At 45.5% G+C, this 26,420-nt stretch overlaps 1 protein-coding gene across 2 annotated transcripts in view; it reads right to left on the minus strand.

The window, feature by feature from the left end:
• The window catches only part of DOCK1 (dedicator of cytokinesis 1), a 455,780-nt gene that overhangs the window by 283,610 nt on the left and 145,750 nt on the right, over nt 1-26,420 (minus strand). For both annotated transcript variants that reach the window (XM_033130588.1, XM_033130587.1), the window contains exons 24-27: nt 24,319-24,389; nt 20,648-20,754; nt 3,530-3,657; nt 1,662-1,757 (exon numbers count right to left, since the gene is read on the minus strand). In XM_033130588.1, coding sequence (XP_032986479.1) covers nt 1,662-1,757; nt 3,530-3,657; nt 20,648-20,754; nt 24,319-24,389 — 402 coding nt within the window. The remainder of the gene's footprint in view (nt 1-1,661; nt 1,758-3,529; nt 3,658-20,647; nt 20,755-24,318; nt 24,390-26,420) is intronic.

The raw sequence follows: 26,420 nt of genomic DNA on the forward strand, positions 1-26,420 counted from the left end.
AAGCCCCGAACCAGGGACAGGGTACCTTCAGTTCACTTGCCCCCACACCAGCCCCCTCCCCCACCTGCCCATCGTGAAAGCCCGTCACTCACTCACTGTAACCCCCTGAGCACCACTGTGTCTCCCCAGCTCACTAATCCAGCCCCTTCCAACAGGGGTCTTAGCACAATGACACTAAACTTAGTTCAACTTCAAGCCACACGTCATTCATCCATTCTACTTTGGTCTTCTGTCACTTCCACAACTACAGGGCTCGAAGGACACCCGTGGCACAAGCCCAAGAAGACAGGATCACCAGACATCGGGAGTGCTCCTAGAGTCACCCCAAGTCTCGTTCCAGGGGGCTCAGTCTCCCCCAACTTTGACAAAGGCATTTCAAGACTATAGAATAACTTATTCCCATGGAAGTAAGTTATAATGAGGAAATAAGTTATGATGAGGAACATGAAGAGGCCAACGTGTTGACGTTTACAGAAAATGGAAAAGCCCACTGCAAACAAAGCTAATTTACTAGAAATACTTTATTTCCTAATTTACACACGTTCTCGTCCAAACCTAAATGAGCTATGCCTTCAAAAGGAAAATCTGAACGCAACGTACTGAACTCTGAGACACAGACGGGCTGTTTCACTGGGCGGGAACACACTGGGAAGTGATTACTTACTACTGTGCCTCCATCTGTATTCACCCAAACTGCCTCCTTTATCGTCACCTCAGCCACAGAAAGCACCACAGGCCCAGTGCTGTGTTCCTGCTTTGTCCTCCGATAGAAATGTGTGTCATCTTGCCTGCTCTAACGACATGCAGCGGGAACGGAGGCCACACGAGGAAGTCCGACGTGCCAGACCCGACGGTCAGTGGAAACTCGAACCGGATTTTCTATTCTTTCATTACGAAAGTTATTTTTCTGTTTTTTGAAATGCCATCAAAACAAACTTAAATGGTACGATGTGTGAGAAATGACAGAAATTAAATGGCACCTATATGTGCATCTTTTGCCTAAGAGACCCAATGTAAGAATAAGGGGGGATGAGGGGGCGAATGATAAACTCTAGAAAGAAGGCACCATAATATAAAATGTGAGACTGTCTAAATTATTAGAAATATCCTGAAAAAAAAGATACTATCCCCTGCCTCAGGAATCTGTGTAAGAGAAACAGCACATTAGAGCAGAAAACAAAACAGCTAAGTTGGAGGACCTCAGTTACTTTTTAAGGTCTCAGTTATGACATTTTCAGGTGTACAATTCTGTAATACAGTATCTATATCTCACATTGTGTGTATTAATGGTATCTTAAATGGAAGTACGTAGAAAGAAACTTCCAGAAGAATGAGGTCTTAGAGAAAAATACACATCCTTCGCTAGAAGTAATGAGGAAATTAGAACCAAATGCTTCTCTCTCCGAAACATTGGCTTGGTCACCTCCAACTTTGACACTTGCTTCTAAACTCATGGAAAATGAGCACATTGTATAGCCCAGACTATAAATAAATGTGAATAAATGCACCTCATCCGCTCACTAGGTTGTAGTAAAATAAGCTTAGTTTCAAAGGCAAGAAAAAGGCCCAGATGGATTTCCAGGTGACAAAGTAAATGACATTCCCAGGAAAGAGGCACTCAGCCACAGTGACATGCCCACGCGTGTGCCCCAAGCACTTACAATGAGGTCGGAGTCCCGGCCCATGGAGATGACCGTTCGGTTCACTGTGCGTAGCAGCTTCTCCATGATTATCTGGACGTGCCTCTGCGTCGGGCCCTGCAGGACACACCGAGAATGAGCACCAACGTCCAGGACGGTCATTAGCCGCGAGCCCCAGCGGCTGCCACTGAATTCATTTACCCCGTGAAGAGTAAATCAATTCTAACCCTTAACGAGATGAAAAATGGTCCCTGTCAAAGGGGAAAGCCTTCAAAGAAAACTCAAGCCATTTTATTAATTATCGCCATTAACAATAATTTGTCATATCATCATAGTAATTTAAGCAAACCTTAACAATAAAAGCAAGTCTGTTTAAACAATATCATATTCATGGCCCCTGATTAGCCCGCCGATTAGTTTTCTAAAGACACGTGGCCATTTATAAATGGGGGGACAGCAGATGACAACCACATAGGGCCCTGCAAGTCCATCCCGCTCACCTGGGCAACTGGCATATGCAACATAATGTTCACACGCCCTCTTGGCGACTGCCTGAAATGCACGGGTCTTGGAATTTCTATCGGTGAAAACCTGCTCTTTTTCAGCATGTGAGGAGGTTCTTCATGAACTCTGAAAATGCTGAAATACGCTCCACAGGCACTTCCGCCACGGCCTGGGCAGGCACCACCGCCGGCATGAGGTCTGGCCATTCGACCGACCCCTTTACTCCCAACCATTTCTCCACAAAAACAGGGAGGGGGGTCCTGGAATGGGACCACAGGGGGCAGGCTTCCACGGGCTTTCAAAGGCAATGTACCCTAAAGAGCTGGTGCAGCCATCATCACCGTAAACTAATTCAATCCACTCTCTTTCTTCAAGGGCACTAATTATGCTCTGAGAGAATGAGCCAGGGCAGGACGTGTGTGTGGCAGGACGTGTGTGTGTGTGTGTGTGTGTGTGTGTGTGTGTGTTGACTGGAAAGGTGTCCAGACGTCATTTGGCAGGAAGCTAAGAACCAGACCCACCAACTTGAAAATCCAAGCCAATCTGTCCAGGGCTCAGGTAGAGATGGCCAAGGCCCTGTACACCTTTCCCGACACACCTGGAAAGCCAATGATGTCACCTGTGTATGCACACCTGGGCACAAATGTACACGGTGGCTATACTGAGGATGGCGAAGCATTGGGTCAGACTTTTCCACATGTGTTTGCACTAACTTTTGAGTAAGAAAAAAGGTCAATGAAAAAAGCATACAATTTAGAAATGCAAAAGGAAATACTATACAACAAAACACACACACAAAAACTAACTAATAAAGCACCAAAAGAAATTACCCATGGGGAGAAGAAAAACCTGGGGAGAATGGCAGAAAGCTGTTCAGTTGCTCTTCTCAAAACTCTCAGAAGCACCACTGACTTAAGAAAAAGAACAACAATAAAAAAAAAAAAGAATACCCCCTAACTACTATGTGCATGTATTACTTTAAAAGAATCAGAATTGGAAAAAAAAGCATGTAGGTAATTCGCCTCCACTTGTTTATTTCCAACTTTTAACATCAAAGCCTTTGTCTGACCTTAGCGATCAAAATACAAGTCTTGGGAGGCATTTAGCTAAGAAGTCACAGCAAATAAACGTAAAAATATATATATATTTAACGTGGAAGAATAATCATTGTAATATAATTAGCATACCTTATACAGAAACAAAAATAATTTGAGGGTGCAACTCTGCAGAGAGAAAGAGAGAGGCTAACCTTTAAAATCAAAGCCATTTTTTTTTTAAATGATTCAAACGTGCCTCTGTACCTCGAGCCTGGGGCTTACGTGAACTACGTGAGGACACCTCCCCGGGGGTCCCAGAAGGCCTGAGCAAGCAGGGCCGTGACTCACCACATCCTTCCTGTACAGCACCTCCAGGATATTGCTCAGCAGCTGGCAGCAGGCCTCCAGGTCTTCCTGTCTCTCCAGATGGTACTTGAGCTGATCTGTCATCATGGGAAGCAGGATCTCTCTGCAATCTGCAGGGGACACGGGGCTGCTAGTTAGCGGGAGACCCACCAAGATGCAACTCGTGTTTGCTAGAAGCTTGTTTTCCTAGCACGCGCTACATTGTTCTCAAGCACATTACATTTCCATCTGCCAACTGACATCTGGAGAGGGTCGGATTACTTGACTGGGCGGAAATCACTTATATTGCTGTGTAAATAATTTTCACACCAAATTCCCATGTCCGTGAATACATGTGTGTATCTCATGTAAATATACAGTACTTCATAAACAGACAGTAGTCCCCCCTTATCCGCGATTTCGCTTTCTGCGGTTTCAATTACAGTTAACTATGGTCCAAAAATATTACATGGAAAATTCCAGAAATAAACACTTCATCAGTTTTAAATCACGTGCTCTTCTGAGCAGCGTGATGAAATCTGGCACTGTGCTGCTCCATCCAGCTTGTGCATGTGCCACCCTCCGTCCAGCATATCCACGCTGTATATACAGTACAATACGACACTTGAGAAAGAGACCACGTTCGCGTAACTCTGGTAACGGTATGTTGTTGTAATTGTTCTATTTTAGTATTAGCTGTTGTTGTTAATCTCTTACTGTGCCTAATGTATAAGTTAAACTTTATCACGGGTGTGCAGGTGTCTGAAAAAACATAGTACATATAGGGTTCGGTACGATCCACAGTTGGGACATCCCCTGGGGGTCTCAGAATGTCTCCTCTGTGGATAAAGGGAATGACAATCCCCTATCATACGTATGAGTATAAACACACATGCACGCATATGCCCTCGTGTGCACATAGATACAAACACAAACACACACTGGGGTTTTAACTAATTTTGAGTAGTTACAAATTCAGTGATTTGCAACTTTAAAGGAAATACTTCCTACAACAAAAATTACTGAATTGCAGCTATCCTCAATTATTCCTCGAAGGACCCACGCATGGTTTCCTTCTGCTCATGTACCACCACCCCCTAAAGGTTTCTGAGCTCCGCCAGTCACAACCTACAGACACCTCCCTGGGTCTTTACTCACTCGGGGACAATGTTCTGCTGGGTCTACACTTGCAAAGGGACAACCTGCAGAGAGCTGAGAGCTCAGGCTCTGGAGGGACACTGTCTGACATCAAATTCCACTGGCTTCCTAGCAGGGTCATCTCAGGCAGCTCATGTCACCTCTCTGAGCCTCAGTTTCCTCATCTCTAACATGGGCACGACGGCACTAGCTACTCACAGCTACAAGGCACCATGTACCCCTACATGGTAGGGGGTCTGACACAGGTTACATGCTCAGGACAGTAGACTCACTCTTATGATGTGACACAGAGGCTGGCTCGTCACCAGCCTCTCTCTGGCCTCGCAGACCCCTGAGCTAATGCACGAGTATGTGAGGGGGGGAGCAGTGGGGAGCAAGTATTGACCTTGGAGGTGAAAGTTCAGGAAGCAATATCTTCACCTGTTGGCATGAAGTACAGGAATTTGCCATGTGGGGCAGCGGGCAACGGAGAAAACAATCCCGCAAAGGGACCACTAGACACACAGTCTGTGAGATCGGAGATGACATATTCACAGAAGCACATGCCTGTTCAGAAAGGTGGGGAGAAGGAGGGCAGACGGCGGCTGGATTTCATCCTGAACATGATGGGTGGGGTGGAAGGGGGCAGGGCACTAGAACATGACAGAGGAGAGAGGTGATCAGATCAAAAGGCTAGAGGTCCTCAGTGGTGCTGCACACGTACGGCAGTGGGGAAGGGAGGCCCGGATCGGGTCGATTAGCTACGCAATAATTCAGGCAGGAAATAATGAAGGTCTGAGCTCCCGCTGACTCTTAAAGAAGAGACCTTGAATAAGAGAAACTGGAGGCAGGCTGCGCACACTGCTGGCTGGCTGACTGCAGATGGGGGTCGGGGGAGAGGAGGCCCAGACACGAAGCCCAGCATCCTGGTGACGAGTCTGTCATCCAAGGAGCTTCACGGGCCTCCAAGGAGAGGACACTGAAAAGAAGTGTGTTTAAAGGAGGGAAACATGATGAGGGTTTGGTTTTGGACAGCTGAGTCTGAGCTGCCTGCTGGACACCTACGTAACTCCATCGAGTAGGCAAATGGAGAGAGGGTTCCAAAGGCTGGAGGAGACTTCTGGCCCAGAAATACGGACCGGGCAGTCATCAGCCTCTGGGCAGTAACGAACGCCAAGTAACGGGGCGTGTGCAGAATGAGAAGGAAAATTTGTGAATGACCTCAGGACATAGGAGACGCACGGGCCATGAAGATGGGCCAAGGAAAGATGTGGGATGAAGCAGAGATGGGCGAAGTCACCCAAAACAAGGGAGAATGAGGTGGTCAATGTGGCAGCAAGCCTGAGTGGACGAGGACAGCTTCACCAGATGGCAATTACAGGCACAGCCTCCTTCCCCAGGCAGCTTCCTGGGGCGGGCGGAGGAGGAACCAAAACAGGAAAAGGAGCAGACACCATGCTGGAAGCATGGCTGTGAAATGCAGGGACGCTGGGGTGTAAGATCGGAGCCAAAGAACATTGGTGTCTTCATGTGGCTTTTAGATGGGCGCAGAGAAAACGTTGTTCAGAAAATTAAAGAACAATAAGGAGAGACAAAAACGAGCTTACAGATGAAATGCAATTACTAATTGTCTCTCCCAGCTGGGAAGGCCCACTCGACTCCAGCATCACTCGCTCTCCCACATGAACGCTCAGATGTTTACCACCGGTTCTGCGCTGTGCAAGTGCCCGCCACTGCCCTTCGAACACGCCGAGCCCGAGAGAGAAGGCAGCGGAGCCCTGAAACGTTAAATATACTCAGCGTGTATTTAAGATCTTACATTGTAGGAGTTCCAATGTGAATAAGACGTCAAAGCATTGTTTTGCATTAATGTTTCCTTTTCAAATATGCGGGGGGGTGGGGGGGAAGGAAAAAAACCCCCGAGCACTCCACATCAGGACTGCTCCTGTAAGTATGCAGACACCCCGTTAGAAGACCCTCGGAGTGGGGTGCAGACAGGGAGAGCTGAGGAGGCAGGAACAGCACAAGCCCTTCTGCCTCAGTGTCTTCCAGGGGGACAGCATGGAGGAGGCTCATGCTCAGACTCCTACACACCCCACTTTGGTTTATTCCTCAGGAAAGGGCTGGTAACAACTCCATTTATTCAGAAAGCGTTCTGTCCTATAAACATAAGAATTCCCTTGCTGACTTCCTAAGCACAGTAACCAGTGCTAAGGCAGAAGTGATGCGTGACGCTGCAGAGCAGGCATGCTGGCCATGAGGTCTTCAGTGTGCAGAAGGTCAGGGGCCGGAGCACGGCACACGGAGAAGGCGCTGTCCGGTGGGGACCAGGACGGTCCCCCCAAATCTACACCCCTGGATGTCAGGGGGCGCTCACAGGATTCCGTTCTCGTCTCACCCACAACTTCCTGCGATCCCACTGGATGAACTCGGGCCCCATGGACAGCCTCCCCCCAAAGCCACAGCCTCTAGAACTCGTGATGGATGTGCTCCCAAGAGCCAGACACGCTGTCAGTGTAGGAGGGCACACAGGTGTCATAGAGGCACCCAAGGACGAAGCCAGTCCAAGGAAACACCTCAAGAACATGACTTCGTGGCAGAGAATCCAGACTGAAAATGCATCCGCCCAAAATGCAGACGCACAGAGACATGCATCCCTGAAACATCCCCAAGCCGTGTCCTTCCTACACAATCTCCACATTCACAAACCCTATCTGCCCTTAGTGGCTCCTGACCTGTGGCTGGACCTTAAACACAACACAGCGCCCACTGTAGGGGCCACCTCTTAGAGCCCAGCGGGCAAGCAGGTCCCTCGGCGGACCTACTTGAGTCCAGCCCTGCCTGGGTCCCTCCTCGTGGTGGACGTCTTCAGGGGGTCCCCTTGCCTTCAGCCTGAAACACACTGCCTGGTACAAGCACCCTCCACAGGGATAAACCGTCGGCTGCCCCAGTCAGATGACTTTTGGTCAGCCCTACACAACCACTCACCATTCAGGAGAATAAGCCAAATTCTCAAGACATCTCAGAGCGAGGAGCTAGAGCCACAAACATCTGAGCAGGTTAACGATGACCTCGACAGCATGACTGAAGGAAACAAATGGCTGCGGCAGCTTGGCATGGCTGTTCCAAGCCAGCTTAGGAGGAACCCACAGAGGGAGAGGCCCCGGGGGGAGGAGGGTGTGCCCACGAACAGCCCTAGGAAACTAGGGGAGCACAGTTCTAGACTCCAAGATGGCACAAACAGCCCTTCAGGTTCTGGTACCCAGATGGCCTGGCCGAAATCCATCCCTTTCGGCCCCATTTATCTGCCACGCCAGACAGGACAGGTAGTTGTGGTGTTCCCTGTTCTCAGGGGTAATTGAGTGTGTTGGTCTCATTTGTCAGAATTACTCCAGGGTGAAGGAAGTGTCGGCTGCCCTGTTCATCTCCGGCTGTCAACCATCTCTGGCTACCTTGGGGGAATGCCCAACGTGCCTGCCCCAAGCCCAGGGCTTTGTTATCCATGCTCTCTTTTGGAGAAACATATGAAAACTTTGCTGCCATTTTGTCACATTTAAAGACATTTCAGTCTCTTAGCCCCTTGAGAACACAGAGACCATGTGTTATAATCCTTCAGGTAGACCTGTGTCCACAACTTGTGCGTTTTCCAACCCACCCCACCGGTGGCTGGTCCAGAAAGAGTGGGCAAATGGGGGAAGCGAAGTTCGCTGAGAGGATGAGATGAGACCACACGTGCAGGAGGACTGTAAAAGCAGCCCCGCGTTCCAGTGTGGAGGACCGCCACCTCGCAGCCCGAAGGCACAGCTCCGGCCCTGACCACACAAACCATAGGACCTGATGACCAGAGAGGGCACCAGGCCCCCAGACTTTCTGTAAAGGTTGCACAAACCACACCAGGCATCTCATGCTGGCCTCCAAGGACAGGGGATCACAGGGACAGCAGCACCCTTCAAAAAACACCGCAGGACCCCAAAAGAAGAAAAGCAGTGCCCGGAATCCTTCATAGTGGCTGAAAGGACCAAAGCTGGAGGCCACACAAGACGGCTGTGATCTGTATGACCCAGCACAGCCCACCGACGGACCTGGGTACAAACAGGCCTCAGTTGCCCAACTCCTGGACCACTGTGAACTACCATCGGTTCTATTATGTTTCTCTGCACTGGGATGCAATCTCCATGAGAGCAGACGTCTTATTCTTATGAAGAGGAGTAGCCCCTGCACATAATGCAAGACCAGATGAAGGTAGTACGTGTGTGCATGCGTGTGTGTGCGTGTACACACATGTATGTGTACGCGCACACGCACTCCCTGTGAAGACTCGCTCTCTCTCCTCCTAGTCAGGTGGTTGTTGCATGTTTACTTCGTCCACGGTCATTGTTCATCAGGAAACCACAGCACTTCTGTTAAGAGGGGAGGAGGGACCTGCAGTCTAGAGCAGCCTGTCCTATCCTTGGAAAACATCAGAGGGACAACTGCATCCCTACAAGACCTCTGCCGCCTTTCCGGTGACCCAGTCTCACTGGATGGTGGCCAAGCTGGCCCGGAAGGGAGTGTGCAACAGCACGCGTGCGCACACATATGTGAATGTGCAAGTGTCACTTTGACTTCCTTAGCAGTTACAGGGGCACAGTGTCCAATTACAGCGTCTGCAGCTAGAAGCGGGTCTGCCTCCGGGCGCCCCGCCATGTGGCTGCTCTCTTGAAAAGCGAAACCAATGCAAGTCTCTGAAACCCTCAGTTCTTCAACAGGGTCTCTGTCTCTGCATTTCTATCTACGCTCTGTTTTGCTAAGAGGTGCTGGGGCACAAGTTTGAAATAATAGTAACATCTCTCAAATGTTGTCACAGACGAAAAATCTAGGGCTCCGAAGAAGGTACACCAGAAAACACTCAACATATAGACACACATTCACACACACCACACACCACACACGTCAACACCACACACATACTCTCTCACACTCATACATACCACACACAACCTACGTACACACACACACACACACACACACATTAATATATACTATACTCACACATACACCGCACACACATACACACCTGCAATGTGAACTATCCTAAAGCAGGAATGAGACGCTGTCCCTAGAAAGCCAGCGAGAGCGGTATCCTGTCATGTGACATCCCAACTCAGTGTCCTGAATGCCCTTGCCTTCCTTTCCCAGGAACAGAATGTCATTTCTACATGATAATTTGTGTCAACTGTCCCTTTAGGCATAAAACAGATGGCCTGGGAATCTGACAATCAAAAACAAATCCAAAACCAACTTTATATATTTTAAATAAATTGACCACAGATGCCCATTTGGAAAAGGGATGCAACAACTGCTTGACCAGAAGCAGTCCAGGAGCGTGGGTCACTGTGAGACGTGGGGAAAGGCTTCTGAGCTCATCGAGGTTCAGTTACCCACACACAGGAGGAAACCACGAAGCCCGTCCCACTCTGCTTTGCTTTGGACCTTGAGCACGGTACTTAAACGCCCTCAGTCTCTGGTTCTTATTTGCAAAAGGGGGAGGCTGTTGTTTACCTCTGAGATTTACTGTGAGAATTAAATGACCTAATGTGTGCATTTGGCAAACAGTGAGCATCCAATAAACGGGAACTTGCAAAAACAGTAATAGAATAATATGACTACACAAAGTCAGCCTTTGCGACGAAAAGTACACAAAGCAAACGGGTGCCGGAGCCTACAGCACAGTGCGGTGGCCCCGGGCGCCGGAAACGTAGCACCTGCCATTGAGCAACGGAATTGTTAATTTCACTTAATTTTCAGTCATTTACATGCAAATGTAAAAAATGACAGCTGATTTAGTTATTGGAAACAAATGTTGTGAACAACTTCGGTATGTAAATCCACCTTTAAATGGTGGGTTTTAGTAAATGTTTATTAAATACAGATCAAGTAGCTTTGACAAAAATTTAGCATCCAGATAGAGGTGTGCTGTGAGTATAAAAAACACACTGGATTTCAGAGCCACCATGTGACAAAAGTATAACGTGTCATTAAAATTAATAGCACCAACTGTTTTGTACGTTTTTAAACATGTGGCCTCGAGGACATTTTTCTCCACACATGTGGCCCGTGATCTCTTTCTGTTGGACAGCGCAGTCGTGGCGTGTGCTGAGAGCAGATGTCACAGACCGCACGTGCAAGCGCTCACGTGGATGGCCTGCTGCTCATCACTGGGGCAGATCCGGGGCCACAGCTCTCTCCTGTCACACCTCCCGTCACGTGTGTTGTGTGTGACTTGGGGACTTCCCGGGGCCCGGCAGCTCTGAGTTGAGGCATAAGCATGACCTCCAAGGAAGCCAGAATTAGCGTGGACAGAGAGGAAAGCAGTCAGCCCGCCAGGCGGCCAGGACCGGGACGGCCCAGACTCCATGCGACTCTCCTGTGGGGATCAGCGGTCTCGCAGCGCCCCAGCCGCCCTCCGCCCCCCTCCCGGTACGACCCACACTGATTACAGACGGCAATAACTCGACATCTGCTCATCCTCAGCTGCACGAGCTGAACCATGATGAGTAATGCTCTGGTGATGGCCACAGAGTACAAAATATTAATCTTTATAAAAAGTATTCAACAGGCAGCCTCCGCTTACACATGCCCAAGCAGAGTATCTGTCTATAACCCCGTTCCAGCTCTACATCAAAGCAAGATGCAAATACAAGAATGAATCTGTTCATTTAAAACATTCATTTTATGAACACTGAGTAATGGGCTTCTTGGTTTTTAGTTTGGTCACATTAAACAAATGATCCATACCGTACATTTCATAATGCAACCTTGAGCCTGTTGCATAGAACTGAGATCCAGAGTAACACTTAATGACAATTAAACAGTAAGACCCATATAAATGGGGGCTGGTTACTATTCATCTTTTACAGACAATCATCTTAGTTTTCAACCACCAAAGAACTATGTGCCCACATGATCCAATTTGTTCACGCAACTTTCTCCCTCCATCCAAGTTTTCAAGCAACACAAAAGCAGAACACGGAATTTGCAACAGAGGGATCTCAGGGGCAGTTAGTTATGTCCACCTGGTACAGATGTGGGAACAAGAGCCAGAGTGAAGGGACACAGGGGCGGCACCACTAAGCAGCAGCGGAGTCAGAAGTGACACCTGGTCCTGAGGCCAGGGTGCCTTAGGGCAACCAATCCATGCATGTGCACATGTGGGTAAACATGTATGATTGCAGTATCTTCACGTCAAATGCAAATTCAGTTTTTCCAAGAATCGCTTAATGGAACAAGTCACAATCGTTAGCAGGACCAAGAGAAGAAATTCACACTGAGTAAACCCTTGCTTCGTCATTTTTTCCTTCCTGAACAAGTTTCTTTGTGAAATGAAGGCGATCCAACTGCCCCGCACTGTGCCTCTGGCCCGAGAGACTGGACGCACCTGTGTACGTGCTCCGGTCAGCAGACCCTCGGGACCACTCGGCTGGGGGCTGAAATGACCAGAAATCAGGGAATCTGCGTTTCAGCCCTGAGGTACTCCGTGTCCCGGAACTTTAACTGAAAGGGTTACAAAGCAATTAAAAGTACCTGGAAATTGGAAAGAGCAACAGGGCAGGATATGGACTATCGAACAACGGGAACGAGAAGTTGTCAAAGATACGTCTTCTGGATGAAGGCATTGGGCCTAATAACAAGTGTGTTGTCATCTTTCGGAAGAAGGGAGCGCGGCAACAGATATTCTGCATTCTTTATTTGCAGAAGTGTAATAATAGCAGCAGTTAAACCACCCATTGATAGTGTAAGAATAAGTAATTTCTCAGAAGAAATGAAAGAAGAACCAATGGAGAGAAATCGCAAATGAGTCCCATATATCAGGAAATGAAAAAATCAGACAGACTCAAGTAAAATGCAGGGGAGACTGTGTGGGAAGTACTGGTGAGACCAGGGATGTATTCTCCAGGCAGATTCAGATACATCCAGGAGGTGGCCTGGTAAGCTCCGGAAGAATTCTACTGGTCTGTCAGTCCGTGGGCAGAATCTGACCATGTGTAAAGTGAGAAAAACAGCGAGTACACAGGCCTAGAAGTGGCATGCATTCTTTAACTAGGAAAGTGAAGGTCTTCAAGAAGATAGGTCTTGCTCAACGAGCTCTGGCACTGACTGCTCTCAGGGTGCCGACAATGAAACGTATGTGATAAAAACAATGTCAAAAACATAGTATGGTACACTCCATCTGGGGGGTGGCCTGTGCCCTCAGGGAGTAGTTCATGCAACAGAAAAAGAACTAGACCTTGAAGGAGAGCCTGCCCTGGAACAGCTCCAACTGTCCCCGGCCCCGTGACCTTGAGGCGACATATCACGCAGGTACATCGCTAAGCGCTGAAGGCCCGGGAGGAATCATGAACTGGGGAGGCTGAGGAGCTTGCTGTGCTGGTGCCCAGTGTCAAGCCGACGAGATGTGACACAGACTTCTAAGACTGCTCTTCCTATTCCTGGTACCCACCGCCAGGGAAGGAGCCCACCCAGAGGAGGGTGCAGAACAGACCATAATAAAGGTTAGGCGACTCCACCCTGACGGACTGCTGCTGGCTCTGCAGTATGAGTACAGATACGAGCCTCACACAGAAAAAGCGAAAAGCTATGAAAACTCAGTGGGCACATGAACACAACACTGCATGCTTCATTTACATTTATTTTATTTATGTGTTATTTGTTCATATATTTGTATTTTAGCTTGTTCCATGGGGCATTCAAAGTGAATTCTGTTTTCAGAATGCAATGCTCATGGCAGGTGCAAAACAGTTTGAGAGTGGGTGATGGATTTGTAACAAGACAATGCCTTAATCAGCACCCAGGTAGTGGACAGCTCCCTGCCTGGGATTCCGCTTGCAAACTCAAATTTGTTCCTTTAACCCCTGAGCCCTTATCTGTAAATGAAGACAATTACTCTTTTCCAATTATACATTGTTTTAAGTTGACGGCTCTGAAGCCTCTCAGAACAATTAAACTTGCTAACCAACAGTCCTGAGCACACGATAGGTACTCAACAAATTATAATGGAATTGAAATCAATGTAATTAAGTAACTGAAATTGACTTCACCCTCCTAAATTCAATAAACCATTTCTAAACGGCTGCATTGTTGTAACAAATGGTCTTTTCAAAAACACATATAATGAAAGATACAGAGCGATATATAGAATGAGGGATGCAAAAGGTACAGTGCTTTACAGATAAAGATTAAAATGTTCTTATGGCATGAAAAAACAGAAGAGGAGAAAATGGTGTACACATTCCACCATTATTCAAAATAGTCTTTCAGTTCACAGCTAGTAACAGTCCTTAGAAATCATCAGCACAACTACCTAACTAAAGTACTCCAGAATGACATAAGAGTGATACCTTAAGTGACTATACCACATGATGGTCCCAACCCCAAGTTTTCTTTCTGTACAATATCCATCAATTTAACAAAACTACCACAGAGTAGCTCTGGGTTTAAGATTCTTTTCAATAAAGAGAAATACCTCTCCATTTTCCACAGTGCAGTAACTAAAGAGATATTATTTTGATTTGTTTATGAATCAAAGCATTCAGGTTTAGTTTATTATAGGTCTGTATTAAACACACAGCTTTTCTTTCTAAGATTTAAAACACAAGAATGTGATTAATAGGGTAATTTTCAGAGATACAAATTTTCTATCTTGGATCCAATTACAATGAAAATAGCCTAGAAATCAGACTTTGATATTTCCTAATAGCTAGTCCCAATAGGTAACTTGGCCTTTACCCTCTGATTTCAAAGGGCCGCTGTAACAAATGTTCCCACCATTAAAAAGGAGAATTTCACTCTGCGTCTAACTGGAAGAATCATTCACCTTGAAAATAAAAATGAGGAAAATAATTTAAGCTTTCTAAGACGACATTTTTAAGCTCTGTATTATTCAAAAATGGAACACAAATGAAGTTTTATGAGGCTGATTGCTACACTGAAGGAAAAAGCCATGGGAGGGGCTAGGAATGTGGGAATGGCACACATCCCATTCCTACGCACTGCTAGATTCCAACCATCCCAGGAAGAAAAACAAGGAAACAAAAACTAACAAAGGGGATGCCAACGAATCCTGAGCTTCCAGCAAGGGAATCCAGCAGGAGTAGTAAACTCCTGTCAAGACCATAATAGGCACATCTCCCACTAACTCTTCAAAGCTTTACTCATCAAGTCTCATACACACTACCCTCCCAAAACAAATTTAAGAAAATGATTCGTACAGACCGTAAGTAAGCGCCGCAGAAAATCTGCCAATTACACTGGTCACTTTCAATATGGCCACCTCAGGTTGATCCCTTTTATTCCAGTTTTTATAACATTTTGTGGGCATAAATCTTAAACCTCGGTGTCCTAGTATTTATTTTAATTTAATTACATTGAAACTTTTCATTTCCATTATAGGATTTAAGCTTTAATTTTTTCAGCTTTTGTCAGATATCTGGGCAACAATATAATCACATGGGAACAAAGCTACAAATGCACAAATTATGAAGATCTGACCTTTCTGTCTCTTTTTATCTTGCTTTCGAAATCTGCTCACTCCACATCACAGATTATATGCAAGAGTCATCTTTCTGTGAAGCACATAATCTACTTAGCCAGCTTTCAGGCAGTCAAGTCACATCAGGAGCCGCTTGGAAGCCAGTACCGCCCATTCATTGGCTCCCGGGTACAGCATGCGAACAACTCAAAGGCTCATCACCTTGGCCCCGGAGCGGGAACAGCAACATGCAAGGTGGAGTCCAGTCACCAGCATGGCAATCAGCCCCTCCGCACATCCTCCCTTTTATGAAACAATGCCATTCACGCTTTGACCACCAACACACAAAAACATCCTCGTGAAATGCTGTCATGGCTGGGATTTGCTTCAAAATCAAGACTGACCATGCTTTAAATCAAGACTGATCACGACATGAAAACTTCAAAGCCCAGTATCCTGGGCTTTGATACTCTTCCTCCACTTTCTGTATGTTTGAGATTTTCCATAATTTTAACCTAAAGCTATCTGGACTCCAAAGGTCGAGTTGAAATGTCCTCTCCTCCTTTCATATTGCCACAAAACTGGGGAATAATTAGATCAGAAGCAAATAAAAGACCACCCCAATTTCATGAAACTGCTCCCAGGTGGCCTTTTATATCTCAAGTCTCTCACGAGTCTTTTCCTTCTCTCATTAAATTAATCCCCCAAAGCCATCTCCTTCCTCCCCCATGATCAGTCTATTCAGATTCAACACTAGAAGCCATAGCCAGTTTCTGTGTGAATACACACCTCTCCTCCCCAAGATCAAGTGAATTAAGTACATATGCAGCTGGTCAGGCTTCCTTCTCTGCTCTGCTTCCCGGGAAAAACAACAAGGTGCTGGTTTTGAACAGCCACGTCCATTTTTCTTCATTCCATAAATGTGCATTGTGGGGTGAGACAGAGACAGAGCAATGACCAAACGAATGAGAAGAACGCCCTGCCCCAGGGAGCTCTCAATCCAGAGAGGGCTTACAGACAATAAGCCAGCCACGTCAAAAACACAACCATTTCACACTTTGGAGACTGTCAAGAGGAGCCACGGGGCAGAGTGCCTGGGGGTATTTTATGCAGGGTGTTCAGAGCACTTGCCTCTCAGTGGAAGCTCTGGAGGTCCCTGCATTATTCTGTCCCAACTGTCTTTCAGCTGGTATTTGACATGCTAATTACCCTCTCAGATGAAGGTAGGGTCTTAAGTGCCATTTTTCTAGTGAATCCTCAACATAAATGAAAGACACGGCTAACAATGGTGCATTCAATACTGAGCGCAAATCTCAGTCCTACTCACATATTAATCTTCAAAATATAGGATGTAGGCAACAAGAAAAGGGCAGCTGAGGAACAGGAAGCTGGGAGGAGAGCTTATGCAAGGTCACTGAGTGAGCAGGTGACAGAGGCAGGATCTGAGCCAGGCCATTTGATCATAAAGCCGAAACCACCCTCAACCCTCTCATGTACCGGCTGCCCTCATCGCTGAAAGGGCCTCAGAAGTAAATAGTGCTTCATTAAAAAGGAAGGAAAATCATCTGTAGGAGAAATGATGCAAACCAGTCATTCACTTTATAAAAACCAAAGAAAAGGGAGAGGAGCACATACTTGGAGAAAAGGCTCATGTGGCTGACACACAACCGTGTGCTGCGAGCGGCCTGAACTCTCAGAGGGCCGGGGACATGGGCCCTATCTACCGCGTCTCCCCGAAAATAAGACCTAGGTAGACAGCTCTACTGCGTCTTTTGGAGCAAACATTAATATAAGACCCGGTCTTATACTATATTAATTACATTATATTATATTATATTGTACCCAGTCTTATAATATATAAGATCTGGTCTTATATTATAGTAAAATAAGACTGGGTCTTATATTAATTTTTGCTCCAAAAGACGCATTAGAGCTGATGGTCTGGCTAGGTCTTATTTTTGGGGAAACACTGTATCAGCCATCCACAGTGACAGACATGTGATATGCCAGGTCTGCCCTTAAGCAGCTGAGCAGTCTTCCTACATTTGGGGGTGATTTCTACATGATGAGCTCAGTCTCCCCAGGACATAACCCAGAACTCAAATCCACAGCCACCCTTGCGAGTACAGCAGAGACCTGGGCCCCAGGTTCTGCCGATGAGGTGTGACTCCTCAAGACAGAAGAGAAAAGGAGCAGTGGGAGGAGAGATCTCTGTGAAGAACTCCTGTATCCTTCAGACCAAGGTGTAGGCAGCACGAGTCGCAAGGTCCCGATTCACACGTAGCATTGCAAGTGGTACACGTGTGAGCAGAGGGGACAGTGACAGTGGCCATGGTGTCCACCCAGGTTGGGGCCAAACAAAACCCTATTTGCCAAAAGGCATATCTGTTGTCACCCAACAAACTCTGCTGGATGTGTCCTGAGGTTGTGTGTTCTTTAGAGGGACAGAAGAGAAGCAATAAGGGAAAGAAGGATGAGACTGTCAGGGCACCGTAAGGGGTGGCACACAGGGACCCAGTCCTGGCAAGGAAAGACTATTCTGCACAGAAGCAGTTCCCGATTCAGAATTCACTGCCAGCCTCCCAGCATAGATCAGCTTTTCATTCCTGTTGAAATGAGACTGAAACTATGCAATGCCTTTGATATTCAAGGCAGATGGAAAGAAATGTGCTAGAGCAAAGCTAAGGGAGTCTCTTCTGTGAGTCTCTTTTGCTCACGCTGATGAGCAAAGAAAGACCTGCCCTGGAAAGCAACGTGATGCCCTCTGATCACATGCCCAAAAGAACGTTTACCAAGGGCTAGCACATTCAGTAGCTTGTGCAGCTAAATCTAGTTCTATCCAATTGTAAACATCTGGACACATGGGGAGTTAGTGTGATTGGTTCCACTGGGACCAGGAAATAGGACACAGACAACAACATTTTTTACAAATTAACAAGAAACGGAACACAGCAAAAATATCACAGCCATCATATCTCATCAGAAAATGGTTTGGCTTTAAATATTTATACCGAATGTGGCAAAGAGTATTTTACAAAAGTAATGACATCTTTGTAAGAACAAGCCAAGCAGAAGATTTCCCCTGATAAGTCTTTCCTGACAAGGAGGTAAGATGGCTGTTAGCTGCTTTAAAGAGGCAGGGAGCTTGCAGATAAGAAAAATCAGGGCTGTCTTTGCTATCCTTCACGTCTTACCCAGAATTATCCAGAAATATCACCCAGAAATATTAATAAAACTCAAAGCCTCAAAGTGGAGCCATTTTCTCATTGGACAACGCACTCTGAAAGGCTTCCAGGCAGCCAGTGAGAGTCTGGAAGCATCCTGGGCTCTCAGTTATGGCTTAGACAACTTCAACTGATTGGGTAATTCTGGAGCTGCTTGTAAGACATGAAGCTCCAGGCTAATTTTGGCTCATTTAGCCCATGATCATTTGGGATTCATATATCGCATATAATCTCATTTACTATGTTGGGTACAACTTGCTGTTAAGACTCAATCCCAACTTTGTACTTAAAAAGAAACAATTTATTCCAAAATATTATATATTCTGGTAACTTCTTATTAAGTAAAGCTACTGTTTAATAAAGAGCTATAAATGCTTAATAAAAGCTATAAATGTTTATTTGCACGTGACATACGTGCAAAACAGGACTTGAGGCGGTCTATGATAAAAGACTTACGGAGCAAGACTGAAAGCAGAAAGGGGGCACCGGAGGAGGAAGAGAAGCACCATCGCCAAACAGGGAGGCTGACGTAATTACCAAAGTAAATAGTAAGCTTCCCTGCACGTTTTGAGTAAGTTTCGGTAGAAAGAAGTTCTTTCAAAGAACTTCCATTTTAAATATTTTTAATTGAACCTTTATGTCTCAGGTTCTTAATGCAAAGAAAGCTAAATGATATGTGGAACAAGGTTTTGCAATAGACATTTTGAAATACACGTAAATGTGTCCTCAAGAAGGTTCTCCCTGTATCAACTCTCAGTAAGAGTTGAATACTATCAATCCACTGACAACTGTTATTTATTGAAGGTACTGGTGGTACTGATGGTGGTGGTGGTGCTGGTGCTGGTGCTAGTGTATGTGTGTTGGGGTTGGATGGTTAGAAGAAGGGACACCAGTAACCTACCTAGAAAGACCCAGACATAAAACTTTCAGGGGATTTTACTTGCTCTGGTATAAAGTTTAGTCCATATGGAAGGAAACAATGGAGCAGTCCCCACCCATCAGCTCTGTCATCATGCCTTCATTGAGCCATAGTGTCCCTCAAGCTTTAGTAGATACCTAGAAAATGAGCAACTCAAGATCCAGCCCTCCATGAGAGCCTGAAATATGGGGTTAATGGTGTAAAGAAGATCTGTGTGCTTTGAGCTCCCAACAATGGCAACGGTGCTGACTTCTTAGGAAAGAGAAATGAGCGTCTGGCCCAGAGAGGTCTGCATGCAGGGGATGGAGAAAGCTCCCCACTTCTTGGTGTGATGTTTTTTTCTCCAGAAGAACATCCAGATGAAGTCTTAATATAATCTCTTAACATGAGCCTCAGCTGTTAAGTGTAAACTCCAGTGCATTTTATAAAGTTAAATCAAGAAATGAGATTAAAACGAGGGTCTAGTTTTAATCTCATAGGCTCTAGTAGCCCAGAAGGCACAAAGGACTAAGCCAGACACACACTGAGTTCTCAGTGTAGCCAGTAACTCAACGGGACATCCAGGCATGGGCTGATCCAGCTCTGATACAACGCTGTGAGTGAGGATGAAAGAAAATGAACAGAAGAGCCAAATGTCTGGACAGAAATGGATTAGAATAAATCTATGCTTCTCAGCATGTCACTCAGTAGTTTTCATATTTGCCTCCAATAAATGAGGAAGGTTACGGAATTATGCAAAGGTTTTACGCTTTCAATAAAACTGCTTGACAAGTGTAAAATATTAATTCAGTCTGCCCAAAAAGAAAGAAAATGATTAATAAAAAGGGTAGGGAGATAATGTAGGGAAATAGAAGGAGTTTTTCAGGACAAATGAGTTGAGAAACCATTAAAATTCCTCTTCTTTTGAGCCGGGTTTGAAGAAACCCTGTCAAAGAATGCAAAGTTAGGATGAGACAGAACCATTATATCTAAATTTAAAGAAAACTTGAAATTTTTCTTTGCAATCATCTCAACAGAAGCAAGTGATTGCGTCCCCAGGATAAAGACTCACACATTGTAAAGGGGACAATATATGCTGATTACCCTAGGGCTGCGGTGCACACCTAAATCACAAACGAGGAGGTTCTGCCTTCACCTGTCAATGATCTATTACCTCTGCCACACGTCAATGACCATTCTCTTGTAAGGGCTAAATCTTCCCATCTTGTAATAGAACTGTTTTAATTGGTGGCAACCTCCACTTCTTTCAGCGAGGAGGAGAGAAGTCAGAAGGGACAAGGTCTACAGACAATGAGTCACGTGACAATTTAATGAAGCCAGGGGGTTCCACTCACCGTGCTGTGTGAAGAGGTCACTGTGAACGATTTCGATCAAACAATACAGCTTCTGAATGGTCAGCAAACCCATGGGGACATTCAGGATGAAATCGGTAAACATTTTGCTATGAGGAAAAACACAACGGAAAGAGTTTACAGATACAGAGCAAAATGATCCAAAATGTTACAAGAAAGTGCGAAGCTGCAAGGTCATTAAGTGGCCATGAAATGCCACGAGAATACTGGACAATAACCATTATAACCATTATATAATGTAATTATATTATATACAATACTGGACAATAACCATTATAACCATTATATAGGACAAAATCTCACCCGAAACATGCTAGTTTCAAATGTTATTTTTTTTTACTTCACACCCACTAAAATGGCGAAAAGTAAAAGATAGACAACAACCTTTGGCTGTGCCGTGAAGAAACTGGAACCCTCATACCATGCTGGTAAGAATGTCAGACGGTGTAGCCACTTTGGAAAACTGTTTGGCATTTCCCCAAAATGTTAAAAATAGTTACCATATGACCCAGCATTTCCACTCCAAGAGAAATGAAAATATATATCCACACAAAACCTTTCAGATGAACTGTATCAACATTATTCATAATACTCAAGAAGTGGAAACAACCCAGATGTCCACCAGTTGGTGGATGGATAAACAAAATGCAGCATGTCCAGAAAGGAATAAAATTCTGACACATGCTACAACATAGCTACACCTTGAAAACATTACAGTAAGTGAAAGAAGACAGTCACAACAGGCCACATATTGCATGATTCTATTTATGTGAAATGCCAAGAAAAGGCAAACCTGTAGGTACAGAAAGTACATTTGTGGTTGCCTAGAGGTGGGAGCAGGAGTGAGTGTTATTGCTCACGAGGGATCTTCCTGGGGTGATGAAACTAAAATTGGATTATTCTGATGGTCGCACGACTCCATAAAAATACTGAAGACTATTTAACTGAACATTCTAAAACTGGTGAACTTCATAGTATATAAATTGTATCTCAAGGGAGATATTTTTAAAAATTTCCTTTTTCAAATGGCCAATGATACATGGAAGGAGTATTAGAAAAAGAGTTATTAGTAACTAAAGAAAGACAAATTAAAATGGTGAGATCCTTTCTCACCTTTCATACTGGCAAGGTTCTATAGAATAGTAATCCCAGGTATTGGCAGAGTTTGGGCAGACAGACACCAACAGACACCAGCATAAGGCTGGCTGGACCATTTGGATGGCAACCAGAGTGTCACTATTAAAAGTCTTTTAAGAAAGTGCAAGACCTAGTAATTGCACTTCTCTGCTTATACTAATGATATAAGTCAGGGCAGGTACTACAATTACATTACAAAACAACTGTATCCTCGCATATTCTACAATTATAAACAGAGGACCCAATCTAGCACCCACTAGCACAGCACGGTGGCCTGTTCTTTGTCCTCAAAAGGGCTGGGTTGGCAGTGAGGCCTGCCACTCACCAACCACGTCATCACTGACAATTTACTTAGCAAACAAGTGGGCTAATAACAGAACCGAGCTCACACCACTGCTGCAAAGACTAACTGAGTAATACATGGAAAGGGCTTTGTGTGGAGAAGCACATGATCAATGCCAGTGTCTACTGTTGTTATTTAAATACATGGCGGGCCAGCACAGGAAGGAACACCATGAAAGCTACTGAAAACTCTGATGGACAAGACTATTCAGGATGTGGCCAAACAACGTATTAAGTGTGGGAGCTGACTGCAAAATAATAAATATAATGTTGAATGTTTTCAGGGGGGTGTGTGTTATGTGTGTGGGCACAAAAGATAACTAGAAGAATCCAACGAAGTCAAATTTGAGTTATTCTCCTCTGTGATCTCTTTTGTTTCCTCAAAACATGAATCCATTTCTAAACGGGAAAAAATACATACCGTGTTTCCCTGAAAATAAGCCCTAGCCGGACAATCAGCTCTAATGTGTCTTTTGGAGCAAAAATTAATATAAGACCCGGTCTTATTTTACTATAAGACTGGGAATGTAATATAATATAATATGATATATATAATACCTGATCTCATTTTACTATAAGACCGGGTCTTATATAATATAATAAGACTGGGTCTTGTATTAATTTTTGCTCCAAAAGATGCATTAGAGATGATAGCCCGGCTAGGTCTTATTTTCGGGGAAACATGGTACATAATTTTCGACTAAATCAGTAGATAAGGTGTCCAAGAGGGACACACACATGCTTAAAGGGCCAAGGGACCAAAAGCAAACAGCGCTGGCGCTGGGGAAGTGGTCTTTGGATCTCCAAGCACATGTCCCATTGCGAACATGGCACCATCCCTCCTGTGGGCGAGGGGCTGGTCCCTGTGCACAAGGAGAAGGACAGGACAAGTGCATGGCGTGACCCACAGGACACAGCTTCCCTATGTCCTCTGTTTCTCCAGACCTGAGCTCCCAAACAGGAACATTCACTGGCAGTGTCAGAGGATTCAAGAGGTCTGGGCAGGAACCCGAGATTCTGCGTTTTCTAACCAGTTGCACAGCGCTGCTGTGGGCACCCCTCTGAGAGCAGTGCTGCAGAGATGAGTGCTGCAGCGATGGACGCTGAAGAGGTGGGCACTCCAGAGACCCGGGGACAGGCACGCTGCCCATGGGCTCGTGTTTCTCCTTTTCTCATTCAGGGCCTGCTAAGCTCTACGCAGCGCGGTCAGTTTCCAGGACCAGAAAATAAATGTGTCCATGCAGGACAGTAAATCCTCCAGCACGTCAGAAATAGGAGGATTCGTGGAGGGGGGCACCTCCCGATAGCCCCCGCCCCTCATGTCTAAGGCACAGCAACCATACACGGTGCCCTAGGTCGACATAAAGTACAGGCAGGATGACCGTCTTTTATTCAGGTTAATGGCCTGGGGACAGATGGCCCTTTGCTTGTATTTAGGTGGGCTTTTCAGGCTGGTAAAAACGGGGCCATCACCTGCGTGTAGTTTATTGTGTCACATGTTAAATCAAAGGCAAAACAAACCCGTGTTGTTGATGTCAGGGGTTCAAAAGCCTGAGGATGCATTTGCTCATGTCAGCTCTTTTGAGGCGGCAGTGACATCTGTACCATAAAACCACGAAGACTGGGCTTGGATGGTGGGGCTGGTAAAATCGGGAGGAAAGAGGATTCGGTCCCCAGCCTAAGTCCTGGGTCTGAAAACTAGTGACCAGCTTCCCTGAAGTTTTGTTTTCTTTTATTACCTTAGATGACAACTTCTGACTCTTGGGCCTGAGGCTCACAGCCCTCAGGTAGGAGGTTTATGCAAGGTAAGGGATGAATGTTAAAGCTCCTTTGTCAGCTATTTCAGGTGCTGAAAACAAAACCCAAACCCAACAACTATACTGAAAGTCAAACCCTAAGAAATGCAAAATGCCAAGTTTGCATTATATATCCAGTGGGCTACAAAGAACGGTCTAAAGAACATACTGTGAATGTCGACAGATGACGTCTTGTCCCTATAAAGTCATAATTAGCCAAGCGTCGCAGATACCACCCCTAGCGCGTGCTCCACAACAATGCAGCGCCCTGACTTCTGGCGACACACGACAGAACCGCAAGCATCCCAGGAACTAAATGCACTGAAGAGGCGGCGAAGGAGGAAGGCGGAAAGCCCTCAGGCCCTGGCCGCTGCTTACCTGAGCTCCTTGGGGTCAAACACCAGTTTCACATCGTTGATGATCGCTGGCAAGTATTTCAGCGCCGCCCCCTGCAAAGCAAGACCAAGGAAGAATGCTGAGCCTAGTGAAGCTTGGCAAGTGTTAATATACATTGGTAATGACTATGAAGAGCCCCTGATATCCAAGAGAAAGACCACTCTCTAGTTGAGGAGCTGATGTGAAACCTGATGGAAATGGAGCAAAGGAAAAAGCCCGTGATCCACAACCAATGGTCATCTGTTACACGGCGACCTTGACACCTAATGCATAACAGCAACAGGAGCCAACATTTCTGCCTGCTGACCAAATGCCTACACTGTGTCACTCTTCTCCTTAACCCGCCAGCAAATGACAACCGTGCCCTTTGAAGAGCCCTCTACCATTCAATGACTGCAGCTCTACGAGAGTCAGCCACTAAAATGATTCTCGGTTCCATTCCAGACTGTTTTCCTGATTATCTGTGCAGCCCTTAATTAGGAATCATTTTTTCTTTACTAATTTTCTGTTATATTGACATTATGTATCTTCTAGAAAACCCACACTCTAAAAAAAATACAGTGGTGGTAATACTGAGAGATCCCACACATGCTACGCGCTATGGTAGGGTCCTGGTATAGTTTCTCTTGAATTCCAACAAAACTCCACGGGGTTAGCTGAGTTGGGAGGCAGGGAAGCTGACCATGGAGATGTCAATTACTTAGCCTTTGATCACACGGCACTGAACTGAGCTGGAATTAAAATTCAGTTTTGTGGGAAGCCAGAACCTCAGCCTCTTCATCTATACTCTCATTGGGAAAAGTCCTGGATTTTAAGTGTTCTGACCATGACTGCTCCCACCCCCACCTCAGACCCTAAGTGACTCCTTACAGCAGGCTGGCCTTACCCTCCCCGAAAGAAATGGATGAAAATAACACTCATGCTAAATACCTCCACGGGTTGCATTAAAGCTCAAAAGCAAATTGAAAAAGAAGAGGCTGACAATGGGGAATCTGGAGAATATGATATTACATAAACAATTGTTACCACTGCTTTCCAAAAGTAAGTGGGCAGAAACCCCGGTCAAGTATGACACCCTCCATACTGACACTCAATGAGCTGATTTGCCCCCAAGGGGTCCACGCTCCGCCCCCTCCAGCACCTAATGAAATTCATTCCATACCTCACACTCCCTGTGAAAATTTACTTTAAATGAGTCATACATCTGAAATGTAAAACTATAAACCTTGTAGAAGAAGATCCTGTGACTTTGGGCTAAACAGACTTCCTAGCGATGACACCAAAAGCATAATCTGTAAAAGCAAAAACTGATAAATTGCACTTCATTAAAACTAAGAAGCCCTGCTAAAATAACAAGATGAGCCACACACTGGAAGAAAATAATTGCAAGTCACAAATACAGCTCTGTATCCAGCATATACAAAGAACTCTTAAAACTCAATAATAAGAAAGCAATCTCCCCCAACATAGGCAGAAGATTTGAAGAGATTTTTCCAAAGAAGGTGGCAAATAAGCCCGTAAAAAGACGCTCCCATCATTTGTCACCAGGAAACGCAAATCAAAACCACAATGAGATATCACTAGTATCTATTAGAATTGCTAAAACAAAACAAAAAAAACAGACAATACAAAGTGCTGTCTGGAGATACTGCTGGTCTGAATACAAAACTAGTTCTGTTACTTTGCAAAAGTGCTTGGCAGTTTCTTACAAAGTCAGATATGCCCTCTGCAACTGGCCCAGCAATTGCACTCCTGAGTGAAATGAAAACTTTTGTTCACAGGAAACCCCGTATGTGAATGTTTACAGCAGTTTTATTTGTAATCGTCAAAAACCAGAAACAACCTAAACGTCCCTCAAGAGGTGAATCCGTATGACGGAACACTCCTCAACAATAAAAAATTTAAAAAGCCCGTGTTACACACAACATGGATGAATCTCAAATGCACTCTGAGAAGTAAAACGGGACAAACTCAAAAGCTACAAACTGATGATTCACACATTTGAAAGTAAAGGCGGCGCAAGTAAAGGGAAGTCCCTGGTCCAGATTCACCGCTGGGAAACCAGAAACAACCTAAACGTCCCT

This window comes from Rhinolophus ferrumequinum, chromosome 16 (genome assembly GCF_004115265.2).
Source record: "Rhinolophus ferrumequinum isolate MPI-CBG mRhiFer1 chromosome 16, mRhiFer1_v1.p, whole genome shotgun sequence".
In the NCBI taxonomy this organism is placed as follows: Eukaryota; Metazoa; Chordata; class Mammalia; order Chiroptera; family Rhinolophidae; genus Rhinolophus; species Rhinolophus ferrumequinum.